Source organism: Camellia sinensis, chromosome 1, assembly GCF_055761805.1.
Source record: "Camellia sinensis isolate YWXY chromosome 1, ASM5576180v1, whole genome shotgun sequence".
In the NCBI taxonomy this organism is placed as follows: Eukaryota; Viridiplantae; Streptophyta; class Magnoliopsida; order Ericales; family Theaceae; genus Camellia; species Camellia sinensis.
Window position 1 is genome coordinate 156634489 of NC_138961.1, and position 18066 is coordinate 156652554.

General features: G+C 36.0%; 2 protein-coding genes across 5 annotated transcripts; both read left to right on the forward strand.

Moving 5' to 3' along the window:
- The first annotated feature begins 851 nt into the window (after window positions 1-851).
- LOC114257638 (NAD(P)-binding Rossmann-fold superfamily protein) lies at window positions 852-17633 on the forward strand. Of its 4 annotated transcripts, XR_014340287.1 has the most exons (12): window positions 852-1078; window positions 1528-1571; window positions 5898-6015; window positions 7278-7425; window positions 7749-7961; window positions 8567-8701; window positions 9751-9885; window positions 10645-10860; window positions 11366-11451; window positions 15054-15174; window positions 16366-16423; window positions 17133-17633. XR_014340287.1 is itself a non-coding variant. In XM_082887652.1 (11 exons), the coding sequence occupies exons 1-11, from the start codon at window positions 987-989 to the stop codon at window positions 17241-17243; spliced, it is 1395 nt and encodes a 464-aa protein (XP_082743778.1). In that variant the 5' UTR covers window positions 852-986; the 3' UTR covers window positions 17244-17633. The 4 variants fall into 4 exon arrangements, 1 of the variants encoding a protein (XP_082743778.1); XR_014340283.1 differs by lacking the exon at window positions 11366-11451; XM_082887652.1 differs by lacking the exon at window positions 11366-11451 and having other exon boundaries at window positions 15050-15174.
- On the forward strand, window positions 4429-5467 carry LOC145798761 (uncharacterized). The gene is made up of 2 exons (XM_082887661.1): window positions 4429-4595; window positions 4687-5467. Exons 1-2 carry the CDS (start codon window positions 4429-4431, stop codon window positions 5324-5326), a joined length of 807 nt encoding a protein of 268 aa, XP_082743787.1. The 3' UTR covers window positions 5327-5467.
- Window positions 17634-18066: the final 433 nt, after the last annotated feature.

Below are 18066 nucleotides of genomic sequence, written 5' to 3' on the forward strand. Positions count from 1 at the left end.
GTAGTGAACAGTGACAGCATGAATTTTGTAAATGAACATGATTGGCTTAATAATATCTAAATGAACATGATTTTAAAATTATATATATGAAAAATATTATGTAAAGTTAATATATGAAAAGAGGCTTTTCCCATAAAATTTTAAATGATGTATAAATTGGCTTAATTCCCAAATGTTTGGTAATTAGTTCAAAATATTATGTAAAATTAATATATAAAGAAGAGGCTTTTCTCATATGATGTAACACAAATTAATATATGAAAAGAAGAGGTTTTTCCCATATTATGTAAAATTTTTGAATTACACCTTCTAAACCAAAACAAAAACAAAAGAAAAAAAAAAAAATTTAACATGACAATGGCTATAGTAAAGCCAAAAATTTTTTATGAATTACATTATCACCAAAACAATGAGAACAGGAAAAAAAACAAAATATTAAAAAATAAATAAATTAATAGATAAATAAACAGTGAAAGCGTGATTTCAATCCGCGTTGGTAGTTATCAACAGTGAAAGCACTAATCCAAATAGCGTTTCCCTCACAAAAAACTACAGAAAGCGCTATTTAGAATAGCGTTTTCTTTAGAAAAAAAATTTCCACAGAAAGTGCTATTTCAAATAGCGTTTATTCGGAAAAAATTTTTATGTTAAAAGCGTGATTTGCAACCACGCTTTCTTAATTAAAAGCGTGGTTTGCAATAGCGTTTTCATTATTCATCACAATTTGAGATTCAAACAGTGAAAGCACGATTTATAATAGCACTTTAGCCTAGTTTAAAAATTCCGTTTACACTAGGTTTAGTTTGGAAATTAAGATACAAAAATAAGTTTAATATGGGAAAAGCCCCCTATTGCTACTCTTATATTCACCGAACCCTTCCATCCAACGGAGTGTAAAATTTGGTTTGGAACATCGCATCGGACATGTACCCAAAGCCCTCGCGATCGAACCTTGCCTTGTACGAGCCGCCGCGTTGGCCATAGAAATGGAAGAGCGAATGAAATGTTTGGCTTTGGTTGGAGCTGGAGCTCTGTTGGGTTCTGTCACCACGATAGCTCTCTTTAGGCTCATCGCCAGGTTAAAATATACATTGTTGTTTTTATCCATTTCATTTCTGTCAGTCTACTCTTTTCAATACTATGTATGATCAAATACACCATTGCGTTTGTTTCCCGAGAAAAAAGGGAGGGAGTGAAACGAAATCGAATTCGTGGAATTCTGTTTTATGTTCTTTCGTTTTCCAATGAAAACCAAAAGGGACGATTGAAGAAGTTGAAAAAAAAAAAAAAAAAAACTCAGTTCACCTGACCAAACAATAATAGGTGTTTCAGTTTGTCAGTGGGCTCAATAATTTTTTTGGGTTTTCTTATTTTTCAGAATCATCTTAGCGATCTATCACAGAAATGAAAAAAGGAAAATGAACCATGGCTTTATGCTGATATACTATTTGTTAATTTTTCATTGCTGTTCTCTCTCTTTCTGGGCTTTCAGTGGAGCTTAGTGCAATGTTGATGTGTATTTTGCAGAAGTGTTGCAAGCCAATCCAGTAGGAATGTAATTGATTCAGAAGGTAAGTTCTTTACTTTCATATTTCTAAACGTATACTTAACAGAATGCTGTTTGTATTACTGCATGCTTCTGGTTTTGTTGTACTGTTATTCACTTTTTTTATTTTTATTTTTTTATTTATCATGGCGCTACCAATATTAGGCAAAAGGAAGTTTACTTGCAGTTAGTTCTTTTGTAAGACTATCAAAAGAAAGAAGGATAGTTCTTTTGTTGTTTTCGTGGTGGGGTGGGTGACAAGGTTAGTGAGAGGGTTAGAAACATCGACAATATATTGGGTTTGTTTGGTGTAACTTTTCTAAAGCTAAGGGAACCACCTAAAATAGTTAAAAAGTCAAAAAGTCACTACAAAAAAGTCAACTCTTCTCTCTACTTTTTTGCATGTCTTTCCGTAAAAAGTCAAGAAGTTAACTAAAATAACCACTTCCCAAAACAACCCTAAAAGTGGATAGCAGAAACTGAAAGCACCCTCTCCTAACTTTGAGGCTATGAAGCATGGACACTCCAAGATTGATGCCGTAGCAGTGTTCGACACGCGGACACGCCGTGGACAAGTACGGGACACGCCAGATGGCGTGTTCCTTTAATTTAATGATTTTTTTGGAAGGGGACACGGCGGGGACACGCGTGTCCATTTCTGGACACGACGGGGCTCGTTTTTGAATTTTTTATATTTATTTGGAGTCAAAGTATAATATTTATAAAGTAAAAAAAGAAAAGAAAAACAACGGGCAAAGCCCTAATCGAACAACTGAGTAAAGGAGTAAAATCAGACCTGCGAAGACCTTCTCTCTCTCAGTCAAAGCCCGCTCTCTCAGTCGAAGCCCTCTGAAGTCGATCGAAGCTCTGTCTCTCAGTTGCAACCCTCCGACGTCGATCGAAGACCTCTGATCCAGTCGTCTCAGTCTCTGTTTCAGTCGATCTAGTCGTCTTCGAAGGTAAGCCCCTCTCTCTGCGTCTCTCGCTCTCTCTCTTTCGCCTCTGTCTCCTTCTCTTTCGCTCTCTCTCTCTCTCTCTCAGCTTTCGACTGAGATGAGACTGATTTTTATTTTTATTTTTATTTTTTTTTTACGTTTATATATGTTATATGTAATAGACTCTTTTTTTTATTTTTTTATTTTATTTTGATATATATTAATAAGACTCTTTTTTTTATTTTTTATTTTATTTTGATATATATTATATGTAAGACTCTTTTTTATTTTTATTTTTATTTGTTTATACGTTTATATATATATATATGTAAGAACTTTTTTTTTTTTTTAATTATATGTTTATATATATGTATATATATAAAACTGTATTTAAATTCTGTTTTTTTTATTTAAACTCTTTATTTAGATGAGACTGTTTTTTTTAATTATATGTTTAAATTCTGTTTTATTTAAATTCTATTTAAGCTCTTTTTTTTGTTTTTTTATTTATCCTTCTAATGTTAATGTTAATTTATAGGAAAAATGTCTAGTTCAAATTCTGCCAATAACACACCATCTGCCTTTGATGCTGAAGATGATAAGCCACTGTGGCAATATGTGACTAGATTAGAAAAATCTGGTGCAAAGGGGGGGAATTATACTTTTCAATGTAACTTTTGTCGGGTTACACGTAAAGGTTCATACATTAGGGTAAAAGTCCATTTGATGCAAATTAAAAATCAGGGGATAGAAGTGTGTCCAAAAGTAACAAGTAAGGATAAAGCTGATTTTGAGAGAGCAATTGCAGAAGCAGAGTTGAAATTGAAAAACTCTAGGTTGAAGAAAGTCCCATTGCCTCCTCCTAGTTCAAGTGCATCATTAGGTTTATGTTTTAATGAACCGGAGGAGATATATGGATCAAAAAGGAAGAGGTCAACTGCTTTAGGGAGTGGAAGTAGTAGTAACCCTGTTATGAAGGCATTTAACATTGGGGCTCGAGAACGACTAAATAGTGAGATAGCTAGAATGTTTTATTCAGCAGTCTTGCCATTTCATTTGGCAAGAAATCCTTACTATGTTAGTGCATTTACTTTTGCTGCAAATAACAACATACAAGGATATGTACCACCTGAGTATAACATGTTGAGAACTACATTGTTTCAAAAAGAAAGGATAAACATTGATAGGTTGTTAGATCCTATTCGAGGCTCATGGAGAGAGAAGGGGGTGAGTATAGTCAGTGATGGATGGAGTGATTCCCAACGAAGGCCATTAATAAATTTTATGGCTGTTACCGGAGGTGGGCCTATGTTTCTTAAAGCGGTTGATTGTTCAGGGGAAACAAAGGACAAATATTTTATTTCCAACTTGATGAAGGAAGTAATTATGGAGGTTGGGCCTAAAAATGTGGTTCAAGTCATTACAGATAATGCCGCAAATTGCAAAGCAGCGGGGCACCTAATTGAAGCACAATTTCCTCACATCTTTTGGACTCCTTGTGTTGTGCACACCCTCAATGATATTTGTGCTGCCAAGAATGTGGAAAATAATTCAGTTGCATTTGAAGAGTGTAATTGGATTAGTGAGATTGTGGGTGATGTGATGATGATCAAGAATTTTATTTGTAATCATTCCATGAGGTTGGCAATGTACAATGAGTTTGTGAGTTTGAAGCTTCTTTCAGTTGCCGAGACACGCTTTGCTTCTTCCATTGTCATGCTTAAGAGGGTCAAGTTGATAAAGCAAGGTCTCCAAACAATAGTAATCAGTGACAAATGGAGTTGTTATAGGGATGATGATATTAGCAAGGCCAAGTTTGTGAAGGATAAGTTATTGGATGACTTTTGGTGGGATCAAGTTGACTACATACTTTCCTTTATTGCTCCTATTTATGACATGATTAGAGTTTGTGACACCGATAGACCTTCTCTTCACTTAGTATAAGACATGTGGGATACAATGATAGAAAAAGTGAAGATGGTGATATATAAGCATGAAGGAAAGCGACTAGAAGATGAGTCTACATTCTATAATGTAGTACATCAGATTCTTGTAGACCGGTGGAACAAGAACAACACACCACTTCATTGCTTGGCACACTCATTGAATCCAAGGTGATTACAACACAATTTACTATTTTTATTAATTTAAGTTTAATATTATTCTTTCACATTTATAATGAGTAGTATTTTTTTTTCATTTTAGGTATTATAGTGATGTGTGGCTTCATGAGGATCCAAGCCGAGTTCCCCCACATAGGGATGAGGAGGTTTGTCTTGAGAGAAAAAAGTGCTTGAAAAGGTTCTTTGATGATCCAATGGAGCGCACTAAAGCAAATTTGGAGTATGCTAAGTTCTCAACAAAAGAGGGGTCATTTGCTGACATTGATTCCATTGGAGATAGATGTGATATGGATCCTCATAGTTGGTGGGTTGTTCATGGTGCATCTGCACCCACTCTTCAATCTTTGGCTTTAAGGCTACTTGTGCAACCTTCTTTTTCATCATGTGCTGAGAGGAATTGGAGTATATACTCTTTTATCCATTCAATGAGAAGAAACAAGATGACACCCCAACGTGCAGAGGACTTGGTTTTTGTTCATAGCAACCTCCGTCTTTTATCAAGGAGAACCCCACAATACCTTGAAGGAGAGACCAAGTTATGGGATATTGCGGGCGACACATTTGATTCATTTGATGATGTTGGGATGCTTGAGGTTGCAAATCTGTCACTTGATGAACTTGAGATGGAGGTTGTGTTGTTTACAGATGATGGAGGTGCAAACGAAGATAAAGGTGGTGATGCTAATGATGATGAAGACGTGCAAGAAATTGGATCTACTTGAAGTTTTGAAAGGCCTACTTCTTTTCTTTTTTTTTCTTTTTTTTCTTCTTCTTTGTCTCTTATTTAGTGTTTTTGTGAAGAATATTGTTGAATGTTAGATGTTGGATGTTTTCCCCTTATATTTATTGTTGGATGTTGAATCTTTTGCCTCTCTTATATTTATTGAATTAATGGTACTATATTAGTGTTTGTTAATTTTTGATTTAGAATGAATGTAATACGAATCTACATTACACATAAAAATATATATATATATATATATATATAAATCGCCGTGTCCCTTGCCGTGTCCGTGTCCCCATTTTTTGGAAATTACCGTGTCTCGTGTCCGTATCCGTGTCCGTGTCAGTGTCTGTGCGTCATAGCTTTGAGGTAATCAACTTTTTTCAATTTATTGAAAGTATTTCTGCCTCATAAGCTATAAGAGCAGAAATTGCACCCAAAACATATACACTCCAGATGTTGAGAACATGCGTGCATGGAGATTTTATAATTTTGTGAATAAAGAATGTTCAATGAAACTTTAGAAAATGATCAATGTTGCTTGTGATTCTTATAGTCCTTGTTGACAGGTAAAGGATTTATACCTGATAGAGCTGTCAAAGGCCACGACGTTTGTGGGGATCAGAACCACGAGAGACCTAATGTAGACCTGCTAAAAGATGAGATAGTTTCAGAACAACTTACCAGGTACTAAGTTTGATGCCCTAGATAAGTTGAATGCAAAAAATGTTAAAAGCTTACCTTGTTTGGAGTGATGGGATGATCTATGCAAGTATTCTATATGTGAATATATTTTGCATTTCAGAATTTTATTGCTCTTAAAGTTGGTAGGTATTTTCCATGTAGGGAAGAAAGAGGGATGGGAAGAGAAATGGATGCAAGGAAGTGTGACCAACATTTTCTCATATGAAATATTTGACGGAAAACAAGTTAGAAGCTGCAATTGTTAGTAGTGATGGGACTAATCCAGAAAAGCATTCCATGTGTTAAACTCTTCTTTTGCATTTCACAGTTTTGTTGTTCTTTTAGTTGCTGTGTATTTGCCACGTAGGTCAGCCAAGAAGGTAAAGAAAGGAGAAAAGGACACAAGGAAGTGACAGTAAAGTTTTTTCATCCGACTAATTTTTTGAATGTATTTTTGAGTATAAGATATGAGAATTTAAACATAATGGGGAAGAAGAGTGGTAAGATCTTGAAGATCAAACATAAAGTCTGCCTCAAAAAGCACTTGTATAGAAGAAGAATAACAGAACCAAAAAATAACACAGAAGGAAAACTACAAGTCAAAATGCCCATGATGAATGGTTAAAAAGGTTAAAATGACCCCTAATTGGGCTCATTGTAGGTTCTATGAACTTAACTAATGCATTTGCTTGATCATTGGTTGGCCTAGGAAGCCATTTTATCAACAGCCTTGTTGTTGACAATCTGTCATAGTCCATAATATCTCTCAAAAGTTGATTGTGATGCCGTAAACCCACAAACTACCTCACCAACCAAATCACAATCTTAGAATCAATCTCAATCTAACAATAATGTAGCTACACGGTTGAAGATTAGCCAAAGGCTTCTAAGAGAGCAAGAATTCTAGTGTTTTGTGTTCATACCTGCCTATAGAAAAGGTCAGTGCTACCTAATGGATTTCTAAGTTTGTGTTTGGTAACATTGCCTGTTTTTATTTTCTTGACAATAGAAAAAAGGAAAGATGTTTTGTCAAAAACTTGAAAGATTGAAATCATAGCTAGAGGTTGTAGACCTTTGTATTACTTTTATTTATTTACACGCTTATGAATGCATGGATATATTAGAAACAGATAAGTGTCTGTTTGTTGAGGGTGTAGGTTTGAATATGTTAATTTTCCTTTTTTCCCTGTTTGAATTTGGTATCGTTTAATTTTGTTTTATGACCACATTTCAAGCATAGCTTACGAATTTTATTATGTTATTAGGAATATTCAGTTCTTTGGCATTGAATCCCAACAGAAAGTGTCTGCATCATATGTTGTTGTTATTGGTCTTGGAGGAGTTGGGAGTCATGCGGCATCTATGCTACTGAGATCTGGAGTCGGTAGGCTCCTCCTTGTGGATTTTGACCAGGTATCTTCATGTGAAGCCCAGCATCTTAATATTTCTGTACTCATATTGTCTTCTGTTCTGGATTACCTATTTTTGTTGGTTTATACATCACTTTTGGAGTCTTATTCCATCTGTATAGATTTGTGATGTGACTATGTGTGATCAATCCTACAGTGTTTCTGGCCTTTCTTTTGTTAATTTTATGCATGATGTATGTGATCAATGGGTTTGTTTTAAGAAGCATGCATAATGGGAGAATGTGTTTGATGTTTACTTTTCTTTGTTTTTACATATTTATATATTTTTGTAAAATACTAATAACATTCTGTGATCTACATGAGCAGGTGTCTCTTTCATCACTTAATCGACATGCTGTTGCAATAAGAGAGGATGTTGGTATTCCCAAGGCCCATTGCCTGAAGAAGCATTTCTCATCAATTTTCCCAGAATGCCATGTTGATGCAAGAGTACTATTGTATGATACATCCTCTGAAGAAGAAATTCTTTCTGGCCACCCTGATTTTGTACTGGACTGCATTGATAACATTGACACAAAGGTATTCAACTTGTTTATGGAATTGGTATACTTTTTTAGCACATTTTATTTGGTAGCAATGATTATTGTTATTTGTGCTTTTATTAATTTAGTACTAGCTTTTACAGAAGCTACCAATCCTTACTTCTGTTCAGAAGTATAGGGACATTTGGGCCCAAATAGCTTACTGATGTGAGTTCATGTGTGAATATATTGCACATATGTTCACATGCACATGTTTGAGCAAGCTTACATGCTAACACAAACCATTCCTCTTGTTATTTGGAAAAGATTGCACTTGCAGATTCTTTTTGCTTTTGCATTTAACTTGTGAAGCGAATTCGCACATCACCTGAGTACTGGATTAATGTTTAGCATATAACTGTGAGGGCCTCATACTTGTATGCTTAGCATTACTCTAGTACTCAGGCGATGTGGGACTTCACTTCAAATAACTATGCAGGTGGTGGGTTGAAGGGTGTGCAAGTTTAGCTTTCAGCAGAAAAATACTATATGTCACCCACTTTACAATTGTTAAATAATCATTCATGTGTTCAAATAAGTGCGATTAAGATGGATGGTTTTACTTTTCAATTTTAAAAGTTCTTGCTTCATTATATGTAATAGGTGGCACTTCTTGCTGCATGTGTACGTAGGGGTTTGAGAGTTCTGTCTGCAACAGGAGCTGGTGCAAGAGCAGACCCAACAAGAATCCGTGTGGCTGATTTGAGAGAGTCAACAAATGACCCACTATCTCGAGCAGTAATACTCCTTTTCAATCTCTTTGTTCTTGTGGACTTATGTTTGTATTTTAGGTTTTCTCTATTTGGAACATCGTACCATATGGAACCTTCATTTTTAAACATTTGATTTTGTCATTTTACTTCATTTAAAACCCTATAATATCTCTCGTGAGCATTGAGTTGATGTACATTTTTTTCTTCATAGATTGCTTGCTCTCAAATACATATTTTTAAAACTACTAGCCATTTCCTTCAATTTTTGTCAAACAGCTGTTATTATATATGATATTTTGCGAAGTGTATTATTCAGAAACTCTTATGGATACCTCAATTATATGTTGATGATGCTCCTGATTCTTTAAGGATTTTAAATATTTGACGTATGGTCTAGCTTATGAAATTTCTGTAGAGCAAAGTTTTCAAAGGCATTATTGAGGTTCGCCTTGAGGCGAGGCTAATACAAAACGTATCTATGCTTTGATTTTTAGGCAACACTCCCCAAATGCTTGTGCATCACAGTTTAAGGCATGTGCCTTAGGTGCGTCTCGTACACTTTGTGCGCATAAACATACGAGGAGTATTGTCTTGGGGGGTTGTTGAACTTAGTCTAATACATGGTTTAAACATAACAAAAACAAGATCCTCTTTTGTAACCATATTCCATTGGGAATTAATTATCAAGTAAATGATCAACCAAGAAAAAACACAAAGCTAAGGGTCAAGTGAGAAGCTCAAAAACTGAAGCTAAGAATGTCATTTTCACATTCGATGAGAGCAAACTTTCTTCTCTGCTGTTAAATGTTTGACGTCTTGAGGAGAAACGTATTTACACTTTTATATTTAAGTTTTAATAATTTTTGCTATTTAAAATATTTTATATATTTAATAAATTAAAAAAATTAAAATTTGAAATGCTTATGCCTCTATGCCTTGAGGTTAACGCCTCGCCTCATGAGGAGTAAAACATGTCATGTTACGCACCTTTAAAAACTTTGCTCTAGAGTCAATTTTGGATAATAGCTTGATTATATGAGTTGAATTTTCTTACCAAGTTAATTCTATTTGTAGGTAAGGCACCGTTTGAGGAAAGATCACGGTATTGAAGGTGGCATTCCTGTAGTTTTTTCTTTAGAGAAACCAAAGGCAAAGTTGCTTCCTTTTAAGGGACCTAGTGGAGAAGAAGAAAATCCTTCAGACTATCAAGTAAGGATGTTTACCTGTTCCTTTAAAGTATTGATTTCTATTCTCTCTCTCTCTCTCTCTCTCTCTCTCTCTCTCTCTCTCTCTCTCTCTCTCTCTCTCGCTCTCTTCTATTTATTTATATTTATAAACAATTTTGACCTTAACAATTTTGAAAGAAAGATTAGAACCTTTTCCCAAATTGTTTTGAACCTAAGAAGCACAGACACGGATGTGAATGCGAACACGAAATATGTTGATTTCAAAAGAATAGGAACAGAGACATGGTGGGGATTTTCTATATATTTATATTTGCTACGTAGATTAATATGACATCCACAAACAATCAAAATTAACAAAATCTAATACTAATTCGAAATATATAAAACCTCACTCTTAAGTTGACTCTTATTGTTTATCTTTTTTATGGATTATCTATTCATTATTTAAATCTAATAAAAAAGTAATAAACATTCAACATTCATCATCCATCAAAAGCACCAAAGATTAAGGGAAAAAACTAATTGATGTGTCCCTAGCGTGTCCCCTGAAAAAAATAAAAATAAAAATAAATAAATAAATAAATTTGAAATAAAGGGACACACCATGTGGCGTGTTCCATACGTGTCCCCGCCGTGTCACTATGTCCAACATGGCTACAACACTTGTTTTCAAGTGTTGGTGCTTCATAGCTTTGAACCTTCTCTTCTAAATTACTTGGTCGTTGTGTCGTATTATTAAAACATTATGAGTTAATTCTAATGTTGAATATCTTGATTTCAGATTGTACCGGGTTTTAGGGTTCGGATCATTCCAGTTCTTGGTACCATTCCTGCAATTTTTGGACAAGTCATGGCTTCCTATATTGTGACACAACTGGCAGGGTTGGGAGTTCAAACAGAGCCAGTGGTGAATTTTGGAATGGATCACTACCATGTGCTCCATCAGCGCCTTATTGAACACGAGGAGTTATTATATGGCACATCCATGCAAGTACAGGTAGGGAGATTTTTTTTTTTCCCTTACAATTCCCTTCCTCATTGTAGCTATTAAATATTCTCTTGGAGCACTAAAAACTGTACATAGGCCTTTATTTCATTCTGTGTTTTGACCATAAATACCATTTTACGTACATGTTATTGCAGAAAGGGAATTCCTAATTTAGTATGTATTAGGTTCATTAAAATCTTAAGTGTCAGCAAAATGTTGCAAGGAAGTTGAATGTTAAACAAACATAGCTGCAAATATGCCCTACTAGCTTTCCTATGGGTTTGAAGCTTTAGTTTTTCAGGAATTTGGACTGTTGGGATTCTTGTAAGAATTTTTTTTAGATTGGCATGCCATGTCATTATTCTTGAGTAAATTGTCAAAAGGTTTTGAAACGTCCATTTACTATTTCCAGCATGCTGCAATTCAACACAATTAAATGCTTTTTTTACATAACAGTGCCGTAAAGCTTTATGTTGTGTGACTAAAACAACTTTACTGCACAAATCTATTTCACGGAAAACACATGTGGTTGTTTTGACCCTAAGTTTTCATCCTAGTTTGCCGCAGTTTGTGTGATCTCTTCACTCATGGAGCTCATAGGTACCTGTTTATAACATCGAACTTTGACGGTGGTTTGCAATATTGATTCTGCTGATTTCTTTGACTGTGCTAGTCAAGACTCTAGAAATCTTCTTTTGTATGATTAGAATGGGTTTTGGAGATATGGTTTGGTAAATTGCTTCTTGTCCTTAATCTCTCACAGTGTCAGCAGGTTTGTTCCCCAGTATTTCTAGGGTGAGTCACTAGCAGCATCTTCTCTCCCTCTGTTCTTTGTATACTTGGTGCGGGTTTAAAAGCTTTAAGGATGGTGTCTTCCAGGGCTTTGCCATATTAAGCTCTGGCCTTTTGTGGCCGACATTGTCTAATTTGAGGGAGTCATCATTGTTACACGGTCTTGGGTAGAACTCAACCCCAAAAGCTAGCTATTGAGGTGAGGGTGCCCTCACGTTTATATGCTTAACATTACTTTAGTACTCAGGCTATGTGAGACTTTGCTTTACACCCTCCCTCATGCCCAAAGTGCTCACTCGGCAGCACATGTGGCGTGCAGGCCAATGACACGCATCCTACACACACTTGAGTACTTTGACTTTGATACCATGTTACACGGTCTTGGATAGAACTCACCCTAAAAGCTAGTTTAATAGGTGAGGGTGGTCTCACGCTTATATGCTTAACGTTACTTTAGTACTCGGGCGATGTGGGACTTCGCTTCACTCCCTCCTTCATGCCCAATGTGCTCACTTGGTAGCACCTGCGGCATGCAGGCTAGCGACACGCACCCTACCCATCCTTGAGTACTTCGGCTTTGGTATCATGTTACACAGTCTTAGGTAGAACTCAACCCCAAAAGCCAACTATTGAGATGAGGGTGCCCTCACACTTATATACTTGACATTACTTTAGTACTCAGGCGATATGGGACTTCGCTTCACAATCATGACATGCAATGGCCTTCACTCTTAGCCCAGAGTATATGAGGCACCGGAATCCCCGTCCATCAGTTTATTGTCATTTGGATTCCCTTGCCAACTCTCTCTCTCCTTCCTTCCTCTAAATAAGATTAGGGGAGTGCATAGATGTTCTTTTGATAGGGTGAGTCAGATGGACTTCTAACTATCATTCCAGTGGGTTGCATGATGACTGGGCAATGATTTTGGAGATTCAGGGAAGAAAAGAAAGACTGAGTAAGCAGGTTGATCTTGCGAAATATGGTGTTAATTGGATGGGTTTGACAAAGGGATAGGGGCCTTGTCGGTTTGCCTTTCAAAGAGCCCTTTGCGTGTGAGTCCCTTTTCTAAAGGGTACCATTTTTGTGGTTGTGACTTGTGAGTCAATGTTGAGATTTTGGGAGGAAGCCTGTCACACCCCAGATCATGTGACTTTGAGGACATGAGGGGGGAAGAGGAAAGTAAAGGGAAAAGGGTAGAACTAGGGGGAAAAGGTCAATTAAAAACAATTTGAGAGGTTTGAAAACAATTTTAAAAATAATAATAATAATAAAATCTGCATGAATGAGTTGATAATGAGTCCACTGAAAGATTGAGTTGACTCCATCGACCAAGGGCAAGGGGTTGACTTAAAAAAACATGGAGTCGGCTCAATCTAGTTCGGGAATGAATTTGAACTTGCAGTGCTTTTGAGTCAACTGACTCAACTCCTCTGTGAGAATGAGTAAACTCATTTGCGCAGAGGGGCAAATCGACCTTTGCAGCACTTTTGAGTCAATTCCTTTGTGAGAATGAGTCGACTCCTTTGTGGCGCACAAAAATTCTGCACAGCACCGTCAACTTCAAATCGATTCTCTCCTAAAATACTTGTTTAAAAGTCATGGAAGTTTCCAGGAATAATCTACTATGAGCCTATTTTCAAACTCCACTTGAAACACTCAATTATATTAAGTATAGCTCTAGTTATGATCAAAACAAGTCACTATGATCAGACCTTGCGCAGCGGTAGTAAAATTCATGAAACTCACTAAATTAAACTCATATTTGGCCCATAATATATCAAAAAGAAAAAAGATAGGACAAGGATCTGTCACCCATACAAATTTCGTACATTAATTCAAAAGGGTTAACAAATGACAAGCTATAGAAGTGGACTCTTTCTTTTTTGATTTCTTCTCTACAAGTAATAAGAAGAGATTGTATTAAGTGGGTGCCAAGGGGGCACCACCCTTACACACACATGCACGCCCACGCACGCACACACAAAACGCAAGCCACTCCAGCCATCCTTAATTTCCCCACACACCGCCACCCTTCCCCTTATCGCTTCTACTGCCAATCCCTTCTAAGAGATTTCCCTGTAATCTACGATCATAATTGAGGGAGAATTGCAATCTTTTAAGTTCCCTATCCTTCGTACTGGAACCTGAGCTCCGTCCTTTTTTATCCGAAACTCACGGCCTTCCTGCCTCCACCTTACATCGATAACCTCCATGCATTGTAAGGCTTCCAACTCGAAACCTCCAAAAGAGACGGCTAGCAATTTGCAAACACAAAGGAAATTCTTCTTCTTCCAAATAGACCACTCCTCATCCTTAGCCCCCAAGCCCCCACAATCTCAACTGCAACCACTCCGTTGTCACTGTTTTGCAAAAAGTTTGTCACAGTTTTCAAAACTCATGTTATCTCATAAATTCTACTATAAGGCATTCCCAGTGTCCAAGTATCTCATAGATTACAAAACATGATAAAAACAAATACATATATGGGTTTCTATGTTCAAGAGTGCAAAAGAGTTAAACACCCAAACAACTCCACACTTCAATGTAGAGCCTAAGCGTCCTGATTCTCACCTGCAAAATGTTAGTGATGTGCAAACTTGCCTAGTAGAGTAAACTCTAACATAGCTAATCATTAACCTAATGATAGCCCCCATTTGCACCCTATTCTATCTGCAATTGGGGAGTGCGTAGGGAGGAGGGTGATGACCCTTCTTCAACCATGAGAAGGTGAGGGTAAGGCATATATACCCATGAAAGAGAGAGGGAGAGAGATAGGGAGGAGAGCGAGAGATAGACCATGGCCGTCGTCTTTTTTTGCAAACCTCCTTGGTAGAGTTTGCAATAGTTTTGTTTTGCAATTGCAAAACTTGTTGTGTGAACTTTTTGTTTAGTTGCATGATCATAAACGTTACCAAACACCCCCTAGATGAGTGAACTTTTTGTTTAGTTGTGTGATATGAAAAATAAGCCTATTCCTTTAGTCATGGTATGATTTTGTAAAACTCTGTTTGCAGATTTTATTTATTTATTTATTTTATTTTATTTTTTGTAGTAGAAGTAGGAACTCTGTTTTGTTTTCTTTATAACTTGCATGTAATTGAGTGCACCCCTTTTTGGTGCTTTTGGAAACTTTGTCATCTAAATATTTGAATCTTGCAAGTATTCGCAAGAAATGGAGACCTATTTAGACTTTTCCTTCCTTAGAGGAAGCAAGAGAAACAATTGTGGCTGGAATGGTCTTGCCAATTTTTTGAATTCTTCTTTCAGTACATTGTTTTTCTTGAAATCCTTTATGTATTGCTTTCTGGTAATCTCTTACTCTGGCATTGAATACTTTATCTTGCTTATCTTTATGTATTAATTATATGTATATTTTTTCCCATTGGTTTGGGTCACTCTTTTAAGGTAGATGTTGAAGAAGTTATGTATATTGTAAAAGAATTGTGGCATGGAGGAAGTGCAAGAGAGCAATCTACAAAAGCTGTAGGGCGAGGAATGTGGCGTTCTATCAATGACTTAATGCTTGTTAGGTATGGATTCTGTGGAATGCTTTTGGACTGATCATGTTATGAATTAGCTGAGTTTGGGATCAACCTAAAAATGCCACATTTTTTTCTGAACATTTTTTTTCTCTTCCAAATGTGTCAAATTTTCTTTTCAGGTCCATCTAATGTACAAGGATCTAAAAAGGATTTTTTTTTTTTTTTTTTGGTTGAAAAAATCCAAAAAAAGTTCACCAAAGACTACAAAAATATATATATATATATTTAGTGGATTATTTCCAGTTATTATTTTTATTTTATTTTTTTGGTCTGTTTAGTCGAGTAGAACCTAAAAGTGTAAAGCTTTCTAAATTTTTTACAAAAGTAAACTAAAAACAAAAAATTCTCTAAAAAGCCAATCCCAGTTTATTCTTCCGAAAAGCCTGCAAAGCAAAATTAATTGTTTGGAGACGTAACAAGAATATAATATGAGAACATTTTGGTGACATTCAAAAAGTTTCCTTGAATGACGTTATTTCATGCTTGGGGACTTGAATTATTATTTTAGAATTCTTCTTTTGACGTTGTGTTGTAGTAGGAGGTTGTCGCCCTCCACTCTATTTGGAGGTAAAAGTGGGGACTCCAGGAAAGTGGGTGCCTGATTGAAAATACAAAAATTGTAAAGAAGTTGGCGAATAACACATTGGTCTTGTGCATTAGTTTAGGCTTGCCTTTTTCCTTGGTACAACTTACACATGCAGGACCCAGGACTAATTGTCAAAATCATCTATTCTTGAATGCATGGCAAACAAAACCAGCTGCAATTAAGGAAGTCTAGACTGTCTAGTCTCTAGTCTTCCACTATTCTGATTGATTGGTTTTGGTTATAACAGTATAACTTGCCTAGATAATAGTGATTGGTTTTGGTTATAACAGTATAACTTGCCTAGATAATAGCTATTTTTAATTAAGATCTATACATTTGAGCAACATTAATGCATTAACATTTCTGAATGTCATCTAATATGATACATTAACTAACATCATGTGTAATGTCATAGTTGCGTGATATGATACATTAGTTATATATTCATTTTTATCTCATAGTGCTTTCTCAAATATCTAACTATTTTCTGACACATACAGCTATGTGTCTTCAGAAAGTTGGATGTTTTCAGATTGTTAGTTGTGTCCTATTTCTGTTATATTATTCTGCTGTTGTTCATGGTAACCTCTCAGGTGGGATAGCGCAAAGCCTGCTTCCATCTCAAATTTAATTCTTCTAAGATTTAAAGAGGTATTGCAATCATTTGATCTTATATTTGTATGTACTGTTTAGCTACAACCTGTGGAAAACTAGTGTGTGTGTGTGTGTGTGTGAGAGAGAGAGAGAGAGAGAGAGAGAGAGAGAGGGATTGTTTTGATTTTTGTTTTTATTGTTGTTTCCTTTGAATGTGTTGTCAAATTTAGGCTCCGTCTGGCATGGGCGAAAAAATCTGTTTTTGGCAACAAGTAACAAAGCAAAAGCCTGTTTGTCTTGAGCTAAAAAAGTAACTAAAAAGGGTAAAAAAGTAAACATTTCTACTAACAAAAAAGTAACTTTTTTGGCAATTACCAATCGCATTAGCTTTTTTAGATTTAAAAAAGCAACCAAAAAAGTAATTGCTAAATTCCACCTTAATCTCTATTAAATTTGAATTCCACCATTAACTGTTGTATGGTGTAGCTTCTAAATTAGTTGATGCTTAACATGGTGGTTGGTTGCTCAATGGATATATATTTTATTTAGTTTGGAAATGAGCTCGCTTTGTGTGTGTGTAGAAGTTTTTGACGACACAATTAGTACAATCTTGACAAATTGTTCCACTTGATTTGTCATATGTAAAACATATTCTTTCTCTCTCTCTCTCTCTCTTCCTTTCTTTTTCTTTTTTTTTTTCTTTTTTTTTTTGTGCACTTCTAATTGGCGTTACATGGTCTTCATTTTATTTTATTTTTTCACTTAGGCTGATGAACATGAGTTGAGGACACTTGAAGATATAAAGGACAAGGAACCGGAATTTTTCTCAATGGTAACATCTGTGCTGAAGCGTGCTGAAGTAGATTTTGGTCTGTAACTGTCATTTCTTCTCCATTAATATTTCAAGGTGTCTCTCCCATAGGCTACAATTTGTTCTTGCACAAATAGGCCTAGCATTAGATTAGCAAATTTCCAGTTTCACTTATTGTCCAGTAGCTTGAAGGTATCTGTTAGTGTTATGACTGCATCAGACTTGAGAAGCTGTATTCATGAATCATGGTGCGGAGATACAACTTGTTTTGAAGAACTGTAATATTTGCTCAATCCCATGGAACAATTAAAAGGCCTGTAAATGGGGACTGCTTGTTTGATGGCATTTTAGGAGTTAAGATGTTACGAGCAGAAGCAAAATGATTCAGAGTATTTGCATGAGAAAAATGCTTGTTTACATTTCTGAATTTGAATCCCATAAGAGCATATACAATAACTTGTTGACCTCTCTCTGTTTAGTTAGGTTGTTTTGACACCAACCACTAAATCTTCACCCTGGAGCTTGTGAAGTTTGTGTTTATTTTAATTCTGCCTCCTCTCTTATAACTTATCCCGCAAAACCTGTTTAAGTTTATCCTCAGCATCAAATGCTAGGTAGCCAACAGTCAACACGTAAAAAAGCCGCTCGGATCCCTTATGAAAATGAATCCTACTTTGAATCGTTTAAATGCTAGGTCGTTCCCCTCAAGTGACGCGTTGCGCCTGTCTCCGGGTGTTTCGAAAAGTGAGCAAGGGGTGCCGCATCGACGCCTGGGTGCGATGAAAAATGGGCAAAGGTTTCCGCGTTTTTCTAGATGAGCGCGGGTAAAGAAGCTAATCCAAGACTATAGGTTTAGGATAGCCACTTGGAACATAGGAACCTTAACTGG